The 20,415-nt window shown below is 40.8% G+C and overlaps 1 protein-coding gene across 3 annotated transcripts in view; it reads left to right on the top strand.

Moving 5' to 3' along the window:
* The first annotated feature begins 995 nt into the window (after window positions 1-995).
* TMEM117 (transmembrane protein 117) overlaps window positions 996-20,415 on the top strand; it is a 485,771-nt gene continuing 466,351 nt past the window's right edge. For 2 of the 3 annotated variants that reach the window (XM_042946297.1, XM_042946299.1), the window contains exons 1-2: window positions 996-1,323; window positions 11,831-12,135. In XM_042946297.1, the coding sequence (XP_042802231.1) occupies window positions 11,859-12,135 (277 nt within the window). In that variant the 5' untranslated portion in view covers window positions 996-1,323; window positions 11,831-11,858. Of the gene's footprint in view, window positions 1,324-1,376; window positions 1,509-11,830; window positions 12,136-20,415 lie in introns of those variants that run through there. The other variant, XM_042946298.1, reaches the window with a different exon arrangement.

The raw sequence follows: 20,415 nt of genomic DNA on the forward strand, positions 1-20,415 counted from the left end.
GGCTATTTTTCTCCTCATATGTCTGCTATTGTAGGCATATAGGAATTATCCCGTTTTCCATCTGACTATACCAACTAGGGATCACTTCCATTTGCACAGAATATCAGTATACTGGAAAGCAGCTTTTAATACAGTATAAGCAGCTGGTAAACTGAGGTAGCAGTTGTTATTTGGTGTGGAAGGAAACAAAGGCCACACACACATGTGATGGAGAAGAGGTTACACCAGAAAGAAAGGAATTGGTCAAATGTGGTCAAAGGTCTTCCTCTGCCATGCTACAGATAAAGCATTTAAGAATTACAGCATGATAGGTTCCTGAGAGCTTCAAGCTTCAAAGATATTGCACATGTGTGTGCTTCTGATATATGTATGCATAACTGTATGTATGAATGTATGTGTGATTGTATACGTGTGTATGGGTATATATGCATGTGTACATATATCTGCCCATTTCTAAGTGTGTGTGAATGTGTGTGAGTTTATATATATGTGAACAAATGTGTGACTATATTTGCGTGGGGTGTGCCAGACCGGACAGGCTGGAAAGTAAGTGTATGAAAAGTAAGTGTAAGACTACTCATATCCTCCCGGGCTGTCTCTCTCCCCACCCCACCTCCACATCGCCAACTGGCAAAAGCAGAAAGGATGCTCTATATGACCTGAGACTGCATTAGAAAGTTTGCACTTCTTTGAGGCTATTCCACCTGGGAATCTCATTGGTTCCCTGCAGGATGGTGGATTTTGCAAGAAGTCTGCGGATTCCCCCAGGACGAAGGGACTGCTGCTGACACGCTAGGCTGAAGCCAACCGCCCCCCCCCCCCCCCTCCACCCCCACTCCCACCCCGCCCCCGCCTCCGCCGCTTCCCAAGTGGTCCTGGGTCTGCAGACTCCTGCTCTGCAGAGGCGGGCCCGGCCGGGGCGGGCTCGGCGCGGCGCGCGCGGCCCGCGGGCTGGAGTCGGCCCGCGGCGCAGGCGGGAGGGGAGCGGGAGGGCGGGGGCGGCGGCGGCGGGAGGCCATGCCTCCAGCTGCGGAGGCTGCCGAACAGCTGGAGCCATCGCGGTCACCTGCGCGGCGCCGTCGCCGTCGCCCTTGCGCCCCGGCTGCCCGGCCCGCGGCCGGCGGACTTTGCGGAGGGCGCCCGGCGTAGGCGGCGGCGAGTGTGGGCCGAGCCGGTATTTATAGCTCGGTGACAGCAGCGGCGGCAGCGACGCCGGCGGGCCGTCTCGCCGCTCTTCCCAGCGAGGCCGCCGGCGCGGCGGAGGGCTGTGCTCGCCCGGCTCTCCGGTGTTGCAGACACCCCGCGCCCGCGCGGCCCCAGCCGGTGAGTACGCGGGCCCGGGCGCTGGGCGCGCCTCCCCAGCCGCTCGGGCCGGCCGCAGCGGAGCCCTGCTAGCCCGGCCGCCCCCTCGTCCCTGCCCGCGAATGCGGAAGCGGCCGCGGCCCCCAGTCCCCCAGTTCCCCCGGCGCGTTTCCTCGGTTCCCGAGGATGGCACGCCAGGAGGCAGGGTAAAGTGTCAAGCGTGGGGGGTGGGGGGTGGGAAGAGGCGGTAACGGATGCACCGGTCCTTTTGCGAAAGGGCAGTCGAGACTCCTAGGAGGAAGGCTGTCGGCGAGGAACCCTGGAACTCCGGGGCTCCCAGGGTTACCAGGACAGACCTTGAACTTTCCTCGCTTCGCTGATTGCTAGCACGGGAGCGCTGGAGAAGCACTACGTATTGTTTGTTAATTAAATTAACAGGTTGCTGTTTTGGGGCGTTCTCCATAAAAGCAAAACAAAAAACCAAAACTTGAGTGTTTACTAACTTTATTGTGGCTAAAGAAAGCTATCTGGCGATTCCTATTTTTGAAAATGCCATAGGCCCACAAGTGTGGTAGTTCCATGTGGTAACACTTGGGCTACCATTATTCATTCTACCCTCTGTGGAACAATGAACTCTGTGTATGGGTGTGAGAGAGGGTAGTAAACATCACATGCTTGTTTTCGTATTTGTGTGTCTAATGAACCAAAAAAAAGGGTTTGTTGAACACATATATTTACCCCTCATTATAAATGACATACTGTTTGAAATCCATAGAAGGACTTCTAGGAAGATTTCAGGGTTTAGTTTTGTCTTCAGAAAACATTCCTTACAATTTATTGAATATAAAGAAGAGTAGAATCTCTGTAAAAACTATTTTTGTTGTAAAGTTTTTAATTTTTTACCATGCCTACACTTCCTAACACCCCCCCCCCCCATCTATGTAGTTTAAAAGCAATTATGGATTTTGAAATTTTAACTTGGGTGTTTATACCCACTCCCATTCCACCTCCATTTGATCCTTTGCTCAGAAACCAATACTTGTCTATTTTATTTAATGTGCTTCTTTAAACTGCCAGCTATTTAAAAAATAATTTCAGATATGAATGAATTTTACTTTATTCTTGAACTATTATTTTCTTTGGTGTTTGTTTAGATTCTTTATCATAAACAGATATCGCTAAAAAGAGGTCTAAGCATTTTTAAAGAATTAAATGGTGAATATGTTTCAACTTTATGACATGAAAGTGTTCATAAATACTTTGTCATTTTAATGAAAAGTTAATTAGAGAGAACTCCAGACCTACTTTGCTTCAGCTTCTCTGTTTTAAAAACTTGCATGGTTTAGAACTTTGTTATCCCAAAGACTGCAGGATAAGAACAAGGAAAGAAAATCACTTAAAGGTTGAAAACAATATGAAGAGAAAGTCTAGGAAGGGATTTATGGATATGATCCTCTAAATTAGCAAGGGTACTACAAATACCATCCTGGTATGTATGTAAAAGTCACTTAGGGTGGTTTCATTGATTGACTTAAAAGGTTGCTTTTTATTTAAAAGGCTGTGTGGTCTCTGGTATTGGACCAAAAGCAAGAAGTTCCAACTTAGTTCTGTTATTATTGCGATTTGTGTTTTTAAAACCTGTGTTAAGCATTCACATTATGTAGAATGCTATATGTAATCTCCTCATGCCTGCCTTTCATCTAACGTTTCAGGATAATATACCAAGACCTTAGGGCTGGTCCAGGCAAATGTATATTTGGTTTCTCCATTTTTCTGCCATGTGTCCTTTTATAGACTTGAATATCCCCTTATCCAGAGTTTGTTCTCTCTGGAATGGAATCTTCAGTGTTTTTTTTTTTTTTTTTTCTTACTCAAGGCTGGTTCATTATCCCATCATGATACATAATTTTTTTTTTCATTTATTAATTCAATAGCAAATATTTGTTGAATGCCTACTAGGTACAAGTTATCACCTAGTACTTAATGGTTCCTAGTGCCCCTGCTTCCTTCCCATTGGAACTTCTCGGTGTAGGGAGCATAGTAGTTATTGAGAATATTGACTTTGGGGTCATAGAGGTACTTCTCCTGTTTCCACTGGTTGGTACCTATATGACCTTGGGCAGATTATAACCTTTCTGAGTCTCCACTCCTTTATTGGTAAAGCCAAAGGGCTGGTATAAGGACTAATTGAGGTACTGAATGAGAAGTACTTGCCTAACATATAAAAAGCACTAAGAAATGTTAATGATTATTGTGCTGTCCATGTCTGCTTCGGTGGTGTTCCTCTCAGCAAATGGCAGTTCCAGTCTGGGTTTTGCCAGGCCCTGTCCACATCCAATCCATCACGTAACTGTCATCAGCTCTTCCGTTTAAATGTCTAGAAGTTCATACATTTCCAGCCACCAGACAGAAATGTGGCCCTTCTGGCATGTAACTCACATGTGTCACTCAGTCTCCTGTTTCCCGAATCACACAAGGGAAAGCCCACACGCATTGGACGGCCTCAAGGCCAGATCACTCAAGGCCACCTCACAATCGGATGCTACCTTGCAGGCTCCATCTCCTTTCACACTCCCCTGCATCCACACTCTATCCAGTCACGCTAGCTTTTTTGCTCTTCCTTAAATGCGCTGATCATTCACTCATCACAGATTTTTGCAATGTTTTGTTCTCTGTGTCTGGGTCCCTCTTTCCCAGATACCTGCTTGCTTCCCTTCCTTCCTTGAGGTTCTGTCCAAATGTCACCGTATAGTGATGCCTGCTTTAATTTCCCTCCCTGCTGACATTCCCCAGTAACTTCCTCCATCACCTTACAGCTTTTTAAAATATTATGTATCTATTTTCTTTTCTGTTTAACGTCTGTTTCCCTCAGTGAGACTGTAAGATGCAAAACAACAGGAGTATCATCTGTTAGCAACCCTGATGGGTAGGCCAGTGCCTGGCACAAATAAGCAACTGGTAAAATGTTGAACAAATGAATGATGAATGTTATCATGGAATTAACACTTTCTAAATATGATTTTGGACAAGTAGCTTAAGCTTTCTGAGCCTCAACTTCAATATTTGCACAGTAAGGATAGCATTCATCCTTCACCTTGTACAGTTGCATTAAAAATACTTTAATGGTGAGAATAACATGAAAAATCACTCTGTAAGTGTAATGTGTAGGTGCTATTACCATCATGCTCATTATTAGTGGGAATGACCAAGACTCGTTTGTATTTTAACAGTGGCCTTCAGGGTAGGAAGTGGCTGGAAATGACGAGGCACTTTGCAAATGAAATCTCCTTAGGTCTTCACTACAGTGCTCTGAGTGAAGTACTTTTACTGGGATTTTACTGGCGAAGAAGTGGAATCTCCAAGAGGTTAGGGATTTGCCCAAGGTCACAGAGCTAGTAAGTAGCAGTTAGAACTGGACCATATTCCTCCCAGCACATCAGGCCGCCCTTTGAAAAACTCATGCTCCTGATTCCTTTGAATCATTCTAGTGTCATTCTAATGGTGTGGTTTTGCCCATTAAAAACACTAAAAGGTAAAATGTGATATAAATATAGGCTGCTATCCTTATTTATCTTTTAAGGAAAAAATATTAAACAATTTTAAACGTGTGTCTGCCTTTTGGAGGTAGAATTTTATTTTATTTTATTTTATTTTATTTTATTTTAATTTATTTTATTATTTTCTTAATGCTCATTTATTGTTGAGAGAGAGAGAAAGACAGAGTGCGAGCAGGGGAGGGGCAAGGAGGGAGGGAGACACAGAATCCAAAGCAGGCTCCAGGCTTTGAGTTGTCAGCACAGAGCCCGATGCCGGGCTTGAACTCACAAACTGTGAGGTCATGACCTGAATGCAGTCGGGGACTTAACCAACTGAGCCACCTAGGCTCCCCTGGACATAGAATTTTAAAAGCAGTTATCCTAGGGATTAAATGAAATGATTGTAAACAGTGTTCTGTGAACTGCAAAGAACTTTAAATACTATGCTAGAACTAGGGTAATTGAAGACAGGAGGCTCTTCTTTGTCTTGTAGCCTTTACCTTTGTCTTGTACTAATACAGCCAAGAATGGCCCAAAGTACAGCTGTATGTGTCACAAAGTGCATACCACAAAAAGTAAAGTACTGGAAGTCTTTTTAAAAATTACTTTTCAAGAGATTGGATTCAAGGTGCCGGGCTACAGTTTATACTCTTGGCACAGTCATCTTTTCAAAGCCCTTTAATAAGAGCTAAGAGAGGTTCCAGGTGAATTTTCAGACATAAATGCTAAGGAGCTTCAAAAAACTTGGAGAGATTCTTTTTTTGTTTTAGACTGGTGCCCTTCACAATGGAAGTGCCCTGTGCATGTTACCTGGTTAGGTGTTACTAGATGCTGAGACCTGTATTCGCAGGACTGTGCACTCAGTGTACTCTACCTGGCCAGTAGTGTCTTTTGTAGAGCATTAATTCATCAAGGACTTTTCCAGATGCATCCGTAAATTAAAAAAAAAATTTTTTTAATAAAATAATGTTTATTTGTTTTTGAGAGACAGAGAGAAGCTGAGTACAAGCAGGGGACGGGTAGAGGGAGAGAGGGAGACACAGAATCTGAAGCAGGCTCCAGGCTCTGAGTTGTCAGCACAGAGCCTGACTCGGGGCTCGAACTCACAAACCGTGAGATCATGACCTGTGTTGAAGTCAGATGCCCAATCGAGTAAGCTACCCAGGCGCCCCAATTTTTAAAAATGTAAGGGTAAACTCCATCTTTTTAAAAAAAATTTTTAATGTTTATTTTTGAGAGAGAGAGAGAGAGAGAGAGAGTGCATGAGCAGGGGAGGGACAGAGAGAGAGGGAGAATCTGAAGCAGGCTTCAGGCTCTGAGCTGTCAGCACAGAGCCTGACACTGGGCTGGAACTCATGAACAGCGAGATCATGAACTGAGCCAAAGTCGGACGCTTAACCGACTGAGCCATCCAGGTGCCCCTGCCAGGCGCCCCAAGGGTATACTCCATCTTAATCAGACTTGTTATTATGCAAGAACTGTTGCCTGAGCCAGGGTCCCTTCTGAGAAAAATGAAATTCACCCTCCTTCAGTGTTTTCCTTTATTCGTAAAGACTCTAATAAGTGATGGAGGCAGGGTACTCTGGTTCAGTCAGATTATTACAACGATTCTTGGCGGATCTATTTTGTTGTAGTCCACGACCTGATTATCTTTTACTTAAACTGTTGAAGTTGCCTATAAACTTATTTTCCCCACTTTCATTATGCCTCATACCAAGTTTTCATGATCTAAGCTGACAGAGAATTCTCTCCCAAATTCTGCTCTAGTCAGTTATATCACTTTTCAGTTCTGAAACTTTTCATTCTCTGGTCTCTATTCAGTAAAATACACAACAACACTTTTGTGTATGTTCCTTGAATTGGCCCCAAATTATCCTTGCCTCTCACAAGATGCCCTCAAGCACTCTGTGCTCCAGCCACACAGAACTCCAGATGCACCTCCTACAGATGAAGAAGAAAGTCTCTTCTCTGCCTTTGTTCAGTGCCCTCCCAACTTGAGTATCCTTACCTCCTTCCCATTTTTCCTTTGAATACCTCTCCATTCTTTGCCTTTAGATTAGCCAAAATACAATACTTGTAGTAAGATGTATAGGATTCCTAATATCTATGATAAATATTAGTCCATCTAGAGCTGGAAACCATGACTGGAGGCCTGTGGATTATCAGAGTGTAAAGTTCCAGCCTGTAGCCAACCAACTTTTTCAATCACTGCTATAATGTGGAAAAGCAGAGGCTTCCAAGATATTGGTAGCGACATCTGCCTAATCATGTCATTACTTACAAGAGGGAAGTGAATGGTGTGGATTAATCTAGCTCTCAGAGATGTGTTCTTTTTAGGCATAGTTGGCAAATCACAGAATGAGCATCAGTGATGCATTGCAAAAGAACAAGCAGATCAACTCAACTACTTACACTTGATGCTCAGAGAAGAACAAAATTCAAGCAATCCTGTAGTCAGTTACGTGACCCCGATTCTTTCTGATCATGCTAGCCAGGTCCGCTGGAATACTATGAGTAGACTCATTCATCCTAGAAGTACTGTGAATCTTTTATATCACACAGATTCATTATCAGAAACTTCCTAACCAACACGTAATGGGTAAGATTTTGGAATTTTTTCCTTTACGTGGGAAGGCTTGGTGTAGAGCGTTAATGACAAGTGGCTTGGATTTGTAACCTGGTTTTGGCCCAGACCCATTTTGTTATCTGGTACAAATTACAAATTCGTAGGTTTCAGGTTCAAATTTGTAAAAATAAGAGTATTTTCTTCATTGGGCTGCTGTGCAATTTAAATAAAATTTGTAAAGCTCATTAGCATAGTGTCCTGGTATATGGTTAAGTATTCAATGTTAGCCCTAGTGATAATGATGATAATGCAGAACCTGTGTAAAATGAGATGTTGTTGGGTGGGATCAGTGGTGAGTCAGCGTGGCAATTTTGGGGTTCCAGTGCTTTTTTTCTCCTTTTTTTTGTTAGTGAAAGGTAATGGCGGGTTGCTGTGTCTCCTCATCTTGCCTGAAGAATAAGGAGGCTTTTCTTTCTAAGTGTACTGCTCACCCCTCCCCATCTAGTAGATGTCCATCGATTGCCCACTTTGAGCCCGTCCCCGTGCTGTGCCCTGGAAGTGAACAGCCCTTCACTGAGGATCTTATGACCCAGTGAGGGAGACAAACACATAAATCAATAATTTTACTATAATATACTAAGACCTAAGATAGATCACATTTATTTAAGATAAAAGCTCAGCTTTGTTGGCAGAATTGAATTTAAAGAAATTAAAAGGGTTTGTAGACTATGAATACTGTGTAGCATAGTCAGTTTGAATCATTTCAATCCTGGATTATTAGCATTAGAGTCACTGAATGATCATATTGCTTTATGTGAACTACAGAAGTGAAAACAGTTTTGGTGCTTTGCATACCTGGTGCCTAGGGCTGAGATGACTAGGCAAGCTTTGGGTGACCTTGTGGATGAAGTCAGGAAGTGGGGATAAGTAGAAGTTTCATTCAAGTTATTATGTAGGTTTTGAAATTTGGGACCCCCTGGAAGACCTCACTTCAGCTTTGGCATATGAAACAAGAATAAATATCAGCCATGTTTAGCATAAAATAGACCAGTAATTCAGCTGGTCTGTGAGTCACTGAATCTGTTTGTGGAAATAAAGACTAGCCTGCAGACCTGATGGGAAATATTTATTGGAAGAAACACTTCTAGCTTTATGATATATTAGATCAAGGGCTAGGAATGGATCTGGATTCAGATGCTGGCTCTTCCACTTCCTGGATGTGGATAGGCAGCAACCACTCTGATCTTTGTTTACGTGTAACCTGGGGGTGATGGTACCATTCATAGCATGCCTGTGGGAGTTCAGATCAGCAAGTACAGGATTGTTGCTCAACTCTACAGTTCTCTGTCTTGAAATAATATAAATACTGGAGAGGAACAGCTGTCTCCCAACTTTTTTGAATGTTCTAATTCAGTTTGGGCACGTGGACATTACATAGCTCACTAAACAAGATTCTAAAGTTAAAAACAACAACGATAAAATAAGTATATGCTAACCCTTCACAAAGCATTTATTCAAAAAACAATCAAGATCCTATGTATTCAGTGTTCTGAATCCTGCTGCCTTGCTTGTATGTGGGTGGGGGGAAAGGAGGTGATGGGGCAACTACAGGAGAATTCTGCACTGGTAAGAGAAGGAACCTAGAAACCTGTTTAACTTCATAGATGTTACTCATGCCCTGTTCTGATGGGCATGTAGGAGTGAGTCCTGCTTCAAGACTCATTGGCCTTGAGATGATTTCTATGTAGTCTCTCGTGATAGTGGTCTTTGGACATTTCTAAAAACATTGCATGAAATTGAATTGACAACTCATTCTGGCATCCTTGCATACTGAATATCATGAAAATGCATGATGCTCATTTTTGTTCTTCACCACTTTGCTCTCTTTCATGTGATAACCAACTACTGCTATACTTACTGGGTGATGAACCTCACATTAGAAAAAAAAATCTTGGGGTGCCTGGGTAGCTCAGTCGGTTAAGCATCCTACTTCCACTCAGGTCATGATCTTGCAGTTCGTGAATTTGAGCCCTGGGTCGGACTCTGTGCTGGCAGCTCGGAGCCCAGAGTCTGCTTGGGATTCTGTGTCTCCCTCTCTCTCTGTCCCTTCCCTGCTCATGCTGTCTCAAAAATAAACATAAAAAGAAAAAAAAATCCTTGTGCAGTCGCCATTTCTAAGTTGTCTGAGCCGCAGCCCCTGGGAACAGACATTTCAGAGTATTCACAAAGATCACGAGGGACCTGAAATTGCTTAGAAGGCACAGAGACTATCTGTTTTGCTGAGTTATATTTCCAGTCCTTTTGTGTGTTTACATTGCTTTTCTGAAATAGTTAAGACAAGTCTTCATTAATTTAGATTGTGGGTTTGATTGATATCCATCACCCCAGAGTGTTGGACAGGACTTGGGAGCCTGGGATTCTATTCTCAGGTCTTCCATTGACTTAGAGTTACTTCAGGCTTGTGGCTTGATCTTTGTGCTTTTAGTCATGTGGAAATGTGAATATTTGTCAATGGGAAATTTATCAATTTACCAAAGTGCTCAGGATTTGTGAAGGATTCTTCCACGTATGTATTTTTTGCCTGGGTATAGAAGTATACTCTATAGAGTTAATATAATCATCTCTGGAGAAGAGTGTGTCTCCAGAAAGCATTCAAGGGATGACATCCCTGGGGCTGGGCCCTGTGTCTTTCTAAGGCAGGGGAAATGCCTGGAACTGACTGGGTGATTTGGCTCTACAGTTGACTTCAGAGGCTCAGATAAGAGCTTTGCTGGCTGACTTTGGGCCAGTTACATAATCTGTGTGAGCCTCAGTTCCCTCCCTGTAAAATGAGGTGATGGGAATGATAATGACAGTATTTCAGAAGGTTGTTATGATAAAAATAATTTAATGATGCATGTAGACATCCAACACAGAGCCTGGATGTCATATGCTGTAGGCTTTGTAAGGGTCCTTTTTTTTCTCCCAGTTCTAAACAAATTGAGAAAGGAGAGAAAAGAATTGGCAGATTTCAGTGACATTACTACCTTTATTGTTATGTTTTGATCTCAGCTTTTATTCAGTTTTATTGTTATGTTTTGATCTCAGCTTTTATTCAGCTTTGTTGCTGAAATCATAGAGATATAGCTTAGTCTGAGCACCAAATGGGTTCACCAAAACTGCATCCCACAATTGGACAGACTTAATAACAACCCGTCACAGTCTTGGTGAATCTAATGCAGGCTTGTGTGCTTTATAGGCAGGCTGCCTCCCAAAGAGAAAGGAGGAGGTGAGCAAGATTTTGGAAGTGGGGTCTGCACAAAAGAGTTTTAAGAAAGCTCTTTACTCTCAATGCACCTCGAGGTTAGGACCCACAGATAGAGGCATAGTATGTATTTTGCAATGCCTCTGTGCCTTTCCAAATGCCTAGATTGAGCATTCTTGCCTTCTCCACTGGGGAAAAATTCCTACTAATCCTTCAGCCCTGAACTTGGGTATGTCCTCTGTGCAGTCTTCCCCTTTTTCCTCACTTCCCACAAGCAGAACTGTCCAGTCCCTCCTGCATGTAACTCACTACTGTACTATAGACTCAACTATTTCATAAGACTTACTCTGTGTTGAAATTATTTGGCAACTAGTCTATGAACCTTTGTATAAAAGTCCATACACAACATATAGGAAAAGGTCTGAGAGTACAGATTATTAAGGGATCATGCTGAGGAGAGGGATTGGGGCAGAGGAAGATGTTTATTTTTTGCTCCTATGTGCTCAGTTTGCTTCTACATTGCTTTCATTTTTTAAATGACTCTATATTATGATTGTAACCTAAAAATAGTAATCTAAAAGAGGAAAAGCATTGTGTTGTGTTTTTGCCCTGCATTTCCTCCTGAGGTGACCTCTACAGGTCATCTCAGTCATCACCCCACCCCGATTTTAGACAATCTTCTTCTGCCCTCTCATGTCCCTTCTCCCCCTGCTGTTTCATTCTCCTTCTTTTCCACATCCCCCATGTGGTCAGAGGTATGATTAGATGGCAGCGAAGGGACAATATTTACTTTCCTCAATCTCAGACATGACTTGGGATCATGAGAGGACTAGGTAGCATCTTTAAAAAAATTTTTTTTTAAATGTTTATTTATTTTTTGACAGAGAAAGAGAGAGAGTGACAGAGCAAGCTGCGGAGGGCAGAGATAGAGGGAGACACAGAATCTGAAGCCGGCTCTACTGTCAGCACAGAGCCCGATTCGGGGCTTGATCTCATTAACTGTGAGATCACGACCTGAGCCGAAATCAGGAGTTGGACGTTTAACCCACTGAGCCACCCAGGAGCCCCTGGTAGCATCTTTTCTAAATACCTGTTTATCGAGCTGTTACGAATCAGAACAGATAATAGGAAGAGAGACTATTTGTTCTCCTGCTCTAACCCTATGTATCTTTTCTTACACAGGTAAACAACGGAATTGAAGTTTTGAAGGATGGGTAAAGACTTTCGTTATTATTTCCAGCATCCCTGGTCTCGCTTGATCGTGGCTTACTTGGTGATCTTCTTTAACTTCTTAATATTTGCCGAGGACCCAGTTTCTCATAGCCAAACAGAAGCCAATGTTATTGTTGTTGGAAACTGTTTTTCATTTGTAACGAATAAATACCCTAGAGGAGTTGGCTGGAGGATCCTGAAGGTGCTTCTATGGCTACTTGCCATTCTCATAGGACTAATAGCTGGCAAATTTCTGTTCCATCAACGTTTGTTTGGTAAGTACCCGTGAAATGTGAGGCTGATAATGACTGAATTCTATTCTTCAAGATAGAGCCCTGTTATGTCTAAATGCCAGTTTAGGATGCATTTTAGTTTTCCCTCTAGCCTTAATTTGCTGTGAGCTGTTGGAGCTAGGTTCTTCTGCTGCTCTTTGCCCAATGGTGTACTTTTCTGTGGCCTCAGGAAAATTAACATGAGGTAAAATTAGTCCTAAACTTAATTTCAAAGAATGGCTTTAGAGCCTAAATTAATGTGTGTGTAATCTTTTTAGAGAAGACATGAAAATAGCTCTTTTCCCATAAACAGTACCTAAGTATGTTATCATGAAGAGTTTGCCTTCATGTCATACCATGTGTTCATTAAAGTAACTTAACCATTGCTCATATATTTACATATATTATTCATTCTGAGAATAAGAATGGCAACTCTAACTTTTTTACCATTTTTCTTTCCTTTTTTGTTTTTATTTTGAACATTGGCTTGAGGATGTTTATTTTTGAGCCTATTCAACCACAGAACAGTAGATTAGCACAGAATCCTTTGATAGTAAGCAATAGACAAGAAAAAAACACTAAAATAGTTCAAGCTAAAAAAAAGGTAATTTACTATAAGGGTACTGAGCTGATTCTCAAAGATCAAGGATAAAATTCATTTTGGTAATTGGGATAAATGAAACCAGGGGCTTGAATTCTATCAGGATATTCTTTGTGACAATTTCTCTAACATATCTATTTTATTCTGTGTTCACATTAAAGATCACTTTATATCTACTCAGAGAGACTGGCCTGACTCTCTTGGTCCTAAGTTTAAACTCTCAGAAAAGAGCCTGATGTTGACCCAGTTTGGGTGTGTTTTCCACCTTTTGCCTAATTGATTTTGGTCAGGAGTTGGGTGATATTTATCCAACAAATACTCATTGATCACTGATTACATACCAGGAACTATTCTAGAGAGTGAATCAAAAAAGTAGGGACTGTGCCCTTATAACAATTTACATCCTGTAGGAGGGAGAAAGACAGAAAACAAATTAATGTACTATGCAAAGAGGTGATAAGTGTTACTGGGAAAAGAAAGTTTTAAATGCTGCTGGGCCAGTTAGTAAGAGAACTTGGTAATAAAACATTGAATTTAGTAATTATAAGATCATAGGTGACACACTGTAGGTATTTTTAATCTAGAAGTTTGGCTAGAAACAGATGGCAATTGTTTCAGGAAAAAACAAATTGAAACATAGATATATACACACACATAGTATTAATTCTATATCGTTTGCAATCTCTACTCCTTACACTATTGTCCTCTGCTTCTATTACATACATTTATAAAAGGTACATATTTTATGTTTATTATATATGTACATAGTTTCAAGAAGTTTGGTGAGGAAATGAAAGGAGATAGGAAGTAGCTAAAAATGGAAGAAGGACCATGGAAAGATTGTGTTGGGCATGGTGGTGGGTGGTGCTGGTTTTGAGGAGTGAGATGAATTGATCTGCTTGTCATTTTGGGGGAAAGAGCTAGGCTGAAGTGAAGATAAAGACAGAGGAGGAGAGCAACTCTGAAAGCTTCTTTGCTTTGTGACTTAGGACACAGGTAGAAATAATGGCCTTAGTGGCGACAGGAAGAGAGACTCCAGTTCCTCAGAAATTTTCATGAGAGAGATAAAGTTTGATATTCTGATAGGTCCATTGGGGTGGGGGAGTAGAGAGGTAAGTGGCCTACCACCTGATGATCTCTGTTTGACTATGAACAAGGAAGAGCTAAAGATAAAAAAAAAAAAAAATAAAGATAAAGGTGGAATGATTGAATGATGCAGGAGGTTTAAGAAAGTGGTTAAGGTTTGGAACAGCGACCCTAGGGAATATAGCTATCACCTGCCTAGGAACAAACAGAAGCATTACTGATGATCACGGAGGGCTGTTGGGGTTAGCCATTATGAACTGGAATGACATCGATCTGAACTGCTAAGCATTTTTCTTTATGAGAGCTCAGTCACCTGGAACAGAATTTGAGAGTGATTCATCTGGGTGGGGACTGCTCAGGCTTGCTGTATTGGAAACAAAGGATGGGAAATAAATGGAAGGTTCTAATAAAAAAGTTATTGTTTTGATTAACAGGGGTCTGGCTGGGCATGGAAAGGAGGTAAGGAAGATTGATAGTCTGGGAGGAGTGGACAGAAGCTGGAAGATTGGGTGAAACTGAACAGATGAAATGGAAGTAAGAAGAGGGAAAGGGGTTTATGGGTGTGGTGAGATGCCATGTTGTAACAGAAGTACAGCCAGTCTTTAGTGGTGATTTCCAGCTAGGGCGTGGCCTTTATGAGAGGAAGGTAAGGTACAGAGACAGGTCATGACAGAGAGGGTATCTAGGAACGGGGTGTTAGTTGGGCCATCGACCACACATTGAACAAGCATGGTGCTATGCATAACATTCACAGGGATAGAAGAGGTTAAGGGTGGGGGGGGTGGTAAGTGGGAGAGGGTCAGTTTCCAAAAATGGGTGAGGAGTGCTGGGAGAGAAAACCATAGATGTCTGTTACAAACAGTGTCTTGGTGTGTTTATAATTTGTTCAGGAAATTTTCTCCGCGTAGAAAGGTAAGGCAAACTTAGACAAAATATCCAGTTTGGAGAAAAGGTATCTACCTGTATTGAGATTGATTGAGAATCATACAGTCAGGGTCATAGTATTAATAAGGGAAGATCATTTGGTTCTGTAGTTTCTACATTTTGTTAAGTTATTTTGTTATAAGATCTTGTGTTTTATACTAAAATCACATAACAGTAATGGCTTCCTTTTTAATTCTCCTGTTGATATAAGTACTTTAGCCCTGAAAAATCACTCTAGATTTCGGGTGTTATGTTGAGTACAAATTATTTTGAGGTAGTGCGAAAATGTGACCCAATTTTTTTTTTTTTTTTTTTTTTTTTTTTTTTTTTTTTTTTTTTTGCTTACTATAGGAAAGATTCTCTAATGTAGTTAGCTTTATCACTTCTATTTGGCAATTTCTTTTTTTTTCTTACTAAAACCTTACGAAATTATATGGGATATTAGAGAAGCAATGATAACCTCTGGCACATCTTGGTGATAAGTGGAAAGATAACTGGACTCCTGATTGAATTTTTGAATGAACTCCAAACTTGTCTTCTCCTTCTATCTTTCTGCATCTCTCTTTACTGCCATTATTTCTTCCTTCATTCACAAAATGGTAATTTTTTGCACACCTGGGTGGCTCAGTCAGTTAAGCATTCAGCTTTGGCTCAGATCATGATCTCATGGTCTGTGGATTTGAGCCCCATGTCGGGCTCTGTGCTGACAGCTCAGAGCCTGGAACCTGCTTTGGATTTTGTGTCTCCCTCTCTCTCTGCCCCTGCCCTACTCATGCTCTCTCTCACTCTCTCTCAAAAAGGAATAAACATTTAAAAAATTAAAAAAACAAAACCAAAATGGTAATCATTTGCTCCTAATAGTTCTGCCCTTCTCCAGTTAATTCTGAAATTTTCTACTGGAATAATTTTTCTAAATGGCTAGATGGCTCCTATTACCTACAAAATAAAATCTAAACTCCTTTGATTGATATCCGAAGCTCTTGATGATCTACCCTGCCTGACTTCAAATCTGGCCTCCTGACATTCCACACTGTACAGAATTATCTGCAGGTTCTCAAATCTGCTGCGTTCTCTCATGCTTCTGTGCCTTTGCCTGTGCGCCCTCCTCCACCCCGCCCGTGGGCATGATGCTCATCCCCTTCTTATTAACTTGGTTGATTTCTCTTTTTCCTTTACGCCCAAGTTTAAGCATGATCTGTGCGACACTTTCTCTGACTCCCTCCTGTCAGATATTGTCTTCCCTCCAGCTCCCATTTGTGTCTTCTTGCAACAGCAAGTACAGCAGGGTGCTCTGGAACTGACAGCCACGCAGCATTACGGAAAAGAATCCAAAATGTAACCCAGCACAAGCATTGTTCTTATTGGCTTGGAATGTGATCAGTGTTTCCCTCCTGGTTCCCAGATAACTAGCATTTATACATAATCCATTTTTTTAAGAGGCCATATTTAAACCTTTAACAGTTTGCAGATGCAAGCTTGTGGTAGGTGGTGGTGATGATGATGATAGTGTGTATGTAGGGACGAGTGGGATTGGTAATGGCAAGCACAGAAATTCTTGTTACAGAAATTGGAATGGTTTACAAAATAATCCAAATTCTTTTGTGCCATCAGTTAAACAGTTTTTTTTTGTTGTTAATCCTCTTATGAAATGCCAAATAAGAATATTGATAGAATGCCAGTATTCCTTTCATTGTTCCTTTCATTTCATTAACTTGTGAGTCTTCCCTCACTTATTTTATTATGGAATATCTCTTGTTAGTAGTCTCCAAGAGGACAATACCATATGACCAATTTAAAGCATGCATGAGGAAGAGTGATAATTCTCTGAGTACATAATTTAATGTAGTTTGTCGGTTATGAATTTTATTTTTATGAGGTATAAAGATTATAATTTTGTGGCTATTTAATTAACAGCATGAAGCCTCCTCATGATTTATAATTTGTAATGGGAATTGTCCCAAACAAAAATGGTGACGCAAGTTGGAAATTGCATGTTATCAGAGACACAAATGATTAAATGCATTTTAAGTTGCTCACCTCTCACCTTTGCTGTATGGTTGGAATAACACGAGAGAGCTGGGTTTCCTGCATTATCAGCACTAAATTTTATGATTTCAGACTGGTCACAGATCCCAAATTTCCCAAATGTGGAAAATAATGTAGGAGCACAGGGGAAATGAGAATTGATACGTTTCAGAAAAGCTTCTTTAGATTTAACATTGAATCTTGTTGAGGTGAGTATTATATTTGGATTTATGAGAATTGAATTCTTTCGAAATACTCTCTAACAGAATGGAGTGGACGATTCCATTGTTAAACAGTGGATGATTCCAGTGTTTAAAAAATAAGCGTGATGCATCCTAGCCTTTTGGAGAATTACACATTATACATTGGAGAAATCCATGAATAGAGAAATCCAAAGATTTCTGATGATAAGACTTGTATTTCTGATAAGGCTTATTATATAGAAATAAGCTTATTCAAGAAATCATTTTTATTCCAAGACAGAATTGAAATGCTTTTCCAAAACATATATGCTTAATACAATAGGAATAGAAAATGAAGGCCACAGAAAAGAAGAGAATTAAATGTGTTTTAGTTTTGTGAGTTTTGTTACCTTGTTGGTTTTGAGCTTTCTTGGAGCCTGGGCGAAAGGGGAAATGTGATATATTATATAGCTTGGATACCAGAAATGATGAACATTGCAAGTTTCACAGGGGAATCTTTGCACTAGATTTTGGAATTTCCTTGCCCTAAGTTCTGGTAAACAATTTTCTTTTTACATTGGTTTGTACGGGAGGCACTGAGTAGTGAAGTGGCAAAGGCATAAATGGATTTCACATTCTTGTATCTTAAATCAAACTTTCATAAAAGTTTAGAGTGTAACTTTTTTTTAACATTTATTTATTTTTTGAGAGACACAGAGAGACAGAGCACGAGCAGGGGAGGGGCAGAGAGAGAGGGAGACACAGAATCCGAAGCAGGCTGTAGGCTCTGAGCTGTCAGCACAAAGCCCGACATGGGGCCCGAACCCACGAACCATGAGATCATGACCTGAGCCAAAGTCGGTTGCTTAACTGACTGAGCCACCCAGGCACCCCAAGAGTGTAACTTTTAAGAATGAGAGCAGCTCTGTGCTTTTTTATACTCTGACAGTAAGTCTGTGGAGGGCAGAGTGATCAGGGTTTAAATACTGCCTTCTGATCCAAGGATGAATCTTAGGACATCAAGATTGTGACAAATGTCCTCTTCAAACAGACTACTCCTGCTATTTGTCTTCCCTCTTTTCCTTCTGGTTTCTAACATACAAAGAGTCTCTCTGTTAGTTGTAGTTTTCTTCTTAACATGGGTAGAGGGCAGGCTGACTCAGAATGAGTTGACAGGGATAGGATATGAAACTGATTCTGAACCTGTTAATATTGCACAGCTCCTTTTTTAAAGCATACATATTTGCGTATATAGTTATTTGCATAATTGTTTCATTAATGTCTGGTTTCCTAGCTATGCCACAAGCCTCACAGAGGCAGGGATTAGGTCGAGTTGCTTGTCATTTAATCCTCAGTGCCTAACACAATGCCTGGAACGTAGTAATATTTGATAAATTTGAATGAATAAATTAATGTTCGTTGGTCTTTCACATGTTGTCTTTGCCATTGTTACCTTTTTCTTGTAAGCTCGAGAAGGGTATTCATTTGTTCATTCATAAAATATGAGACGTGGTCTCTGCTCTCAAGGAATTTAAAATCTGGTTAAAGAGAGAGGATACATATGCATGAAAAATTAATTACTCTGATAATACAAGGAAGTGCATATCAAGTATCAAATGAATAGTCCAGACTGTAGGTGCTATGGGAATTCAAGAGGAGATGCGGGTGGGCCGGGAAGGTGAAAGAAAGCTTTGCTGCCAGCGTGGGATCTGAGTTCAGTTTGAGGCACGAGTGGGATGAAAATAGTCAGATCTGATGCAAAGAATTCATTACAGATTTCAGGTCATGGGGTAGATGGTGTCAGCCGAAGAGATGAAAACAACTTAGTTTTTTTTTAGAGTTGGGAAAAACTGAGGAAGTTGTGCTCATTTTGAAGGGAGTGAAAAGTTTGCATTAAGAAAGAGCAGGAGGTGTTACAAAGGCAGGCTGAGTCCCTATTCTTTCTTTGGTCTTTAAGTGCCTTTTATCTCTTCCATTGTGGTATTTGAATCAAAAAAATATTTGAACAAGATGGGAGACGATGACAAGATTCTCATGAATCAGAATGAAGCAGAATCTAGTGGGAATCAGAGAAGGGCAGGTGAGGGGAGTAGAAAGGGAAAAAGGAAAATATTTTTGGAGCCTCTTGCAGCCATTCAGGCCACTCATGAATAGGGCTGGGACAATGGGCAGCAAGATGGGGACATGTGGAACCTTATGGAACTTCACCCGTTGATGGGATATGAGGAGGTGAGAGTAAGAGTGAAGTTACAGGTAACTAGGAGATTGGGTGAGTGACTAAGGGAGTGATCATTTTATTAAAAAAAAAAAGAGAAGAAGTCAGTCAGTAGGAGAATCCAGTTAGAGAGGATAATGAGTTTAGTAAATGGTGAGTTTAGGTAATGAGAACACAGACAATGGACCATTTATCTTGAATAGTGCTCAGAACAGCACAGTATGGGTTTACTGAACTGAATCCAGGCACACCATTTCTTATCTAAACTTTGAGGCCAAATGTGTTTCAGAATTCAGTGCATGTGCCTGTAGTTGAGAGCTCGCCCTACAGGGCTGAGGACATACTCTGCTATCAAACACATTGACATAACCATAGCTGGAGTATATACTTATTCACATGAAGTAGAGTGAGTAAAGACTATAAACAGCCTCAAATCAGTTCGGACTAGGCTTTGCTACTGAGTGAATTCAGGTTTGGTCATGTCTTGCCAACAATTCAGTTATAAAGATCAGAGTCTTGGGATTTCAGAATTACAGAAACTGGATAATGGACCTACACTTGACTATAAGTAACATTTTGTAGACATGTTTGAATTCTCCAAGATATCCATCCAGCTGCATAGAAATCATGATGTTTTTAGAAGCCAGTGATTAAAAAAAAGAGAGACAGGGGCTTGACTGAGATCTAGACATCTCTAAAAGAAGAATGTGTGTTGAAAGTGTATTTTTCTTGTGTTTATATTCTGTGAAATATTAAGGAGTTTGCTATTTCCTTTTACCTAGGTCTGTTTTAGTTTCAAATAGGAAGTTCTGAATAGAATGCTCTCAATACATCCAGAAATTTGAGAAGACAAATTCCATGATTTTTTCTTCTCTTTTAACAAAAAAGCAGTTTTCCATAAAATACCAAGTATCTCACTAATGTTCTGTCATCTCATGAGTTTAATAAAGCTAAATGCTTGTTTTCTATTGTCTTAGCTTTAAGTCCAGTCTGAAATTCTTTCCTTTGTGTTTGAGCTATGCATATGATTTTATCATTTCAAAATAGAAAACATTTCAGATGTCCCGGAAAGTATGGGCAAGATAGTCATGGTGATACAGGAGCATCAAAACGTGAGGAAACAGATTTATAATGATACGTTTAGGAAGGAAAAGCATTATTTTAATGTAATGGTGTGAGTATGGTATGCTCTTTTTTGTGTTAATTGGAGATATGAATACCTAAGTAGTATAAATGACCCTCAAGTTTAT

The sequence above is a fragment of the Panthera leo genome, chromosome B4 (assembly GCF_018350215.1).
Source record: "Panthera leo isolate Ple1 chromosome B4, P.leo_Ple1_pat1.1, whole genome shotgun sequence".
Classification (NCBI taxonomy): Eukaryota; Metazoa; Chordata; class Mammalia; order Carnivora; family Felidae; genus Panthera; species Panthera leo.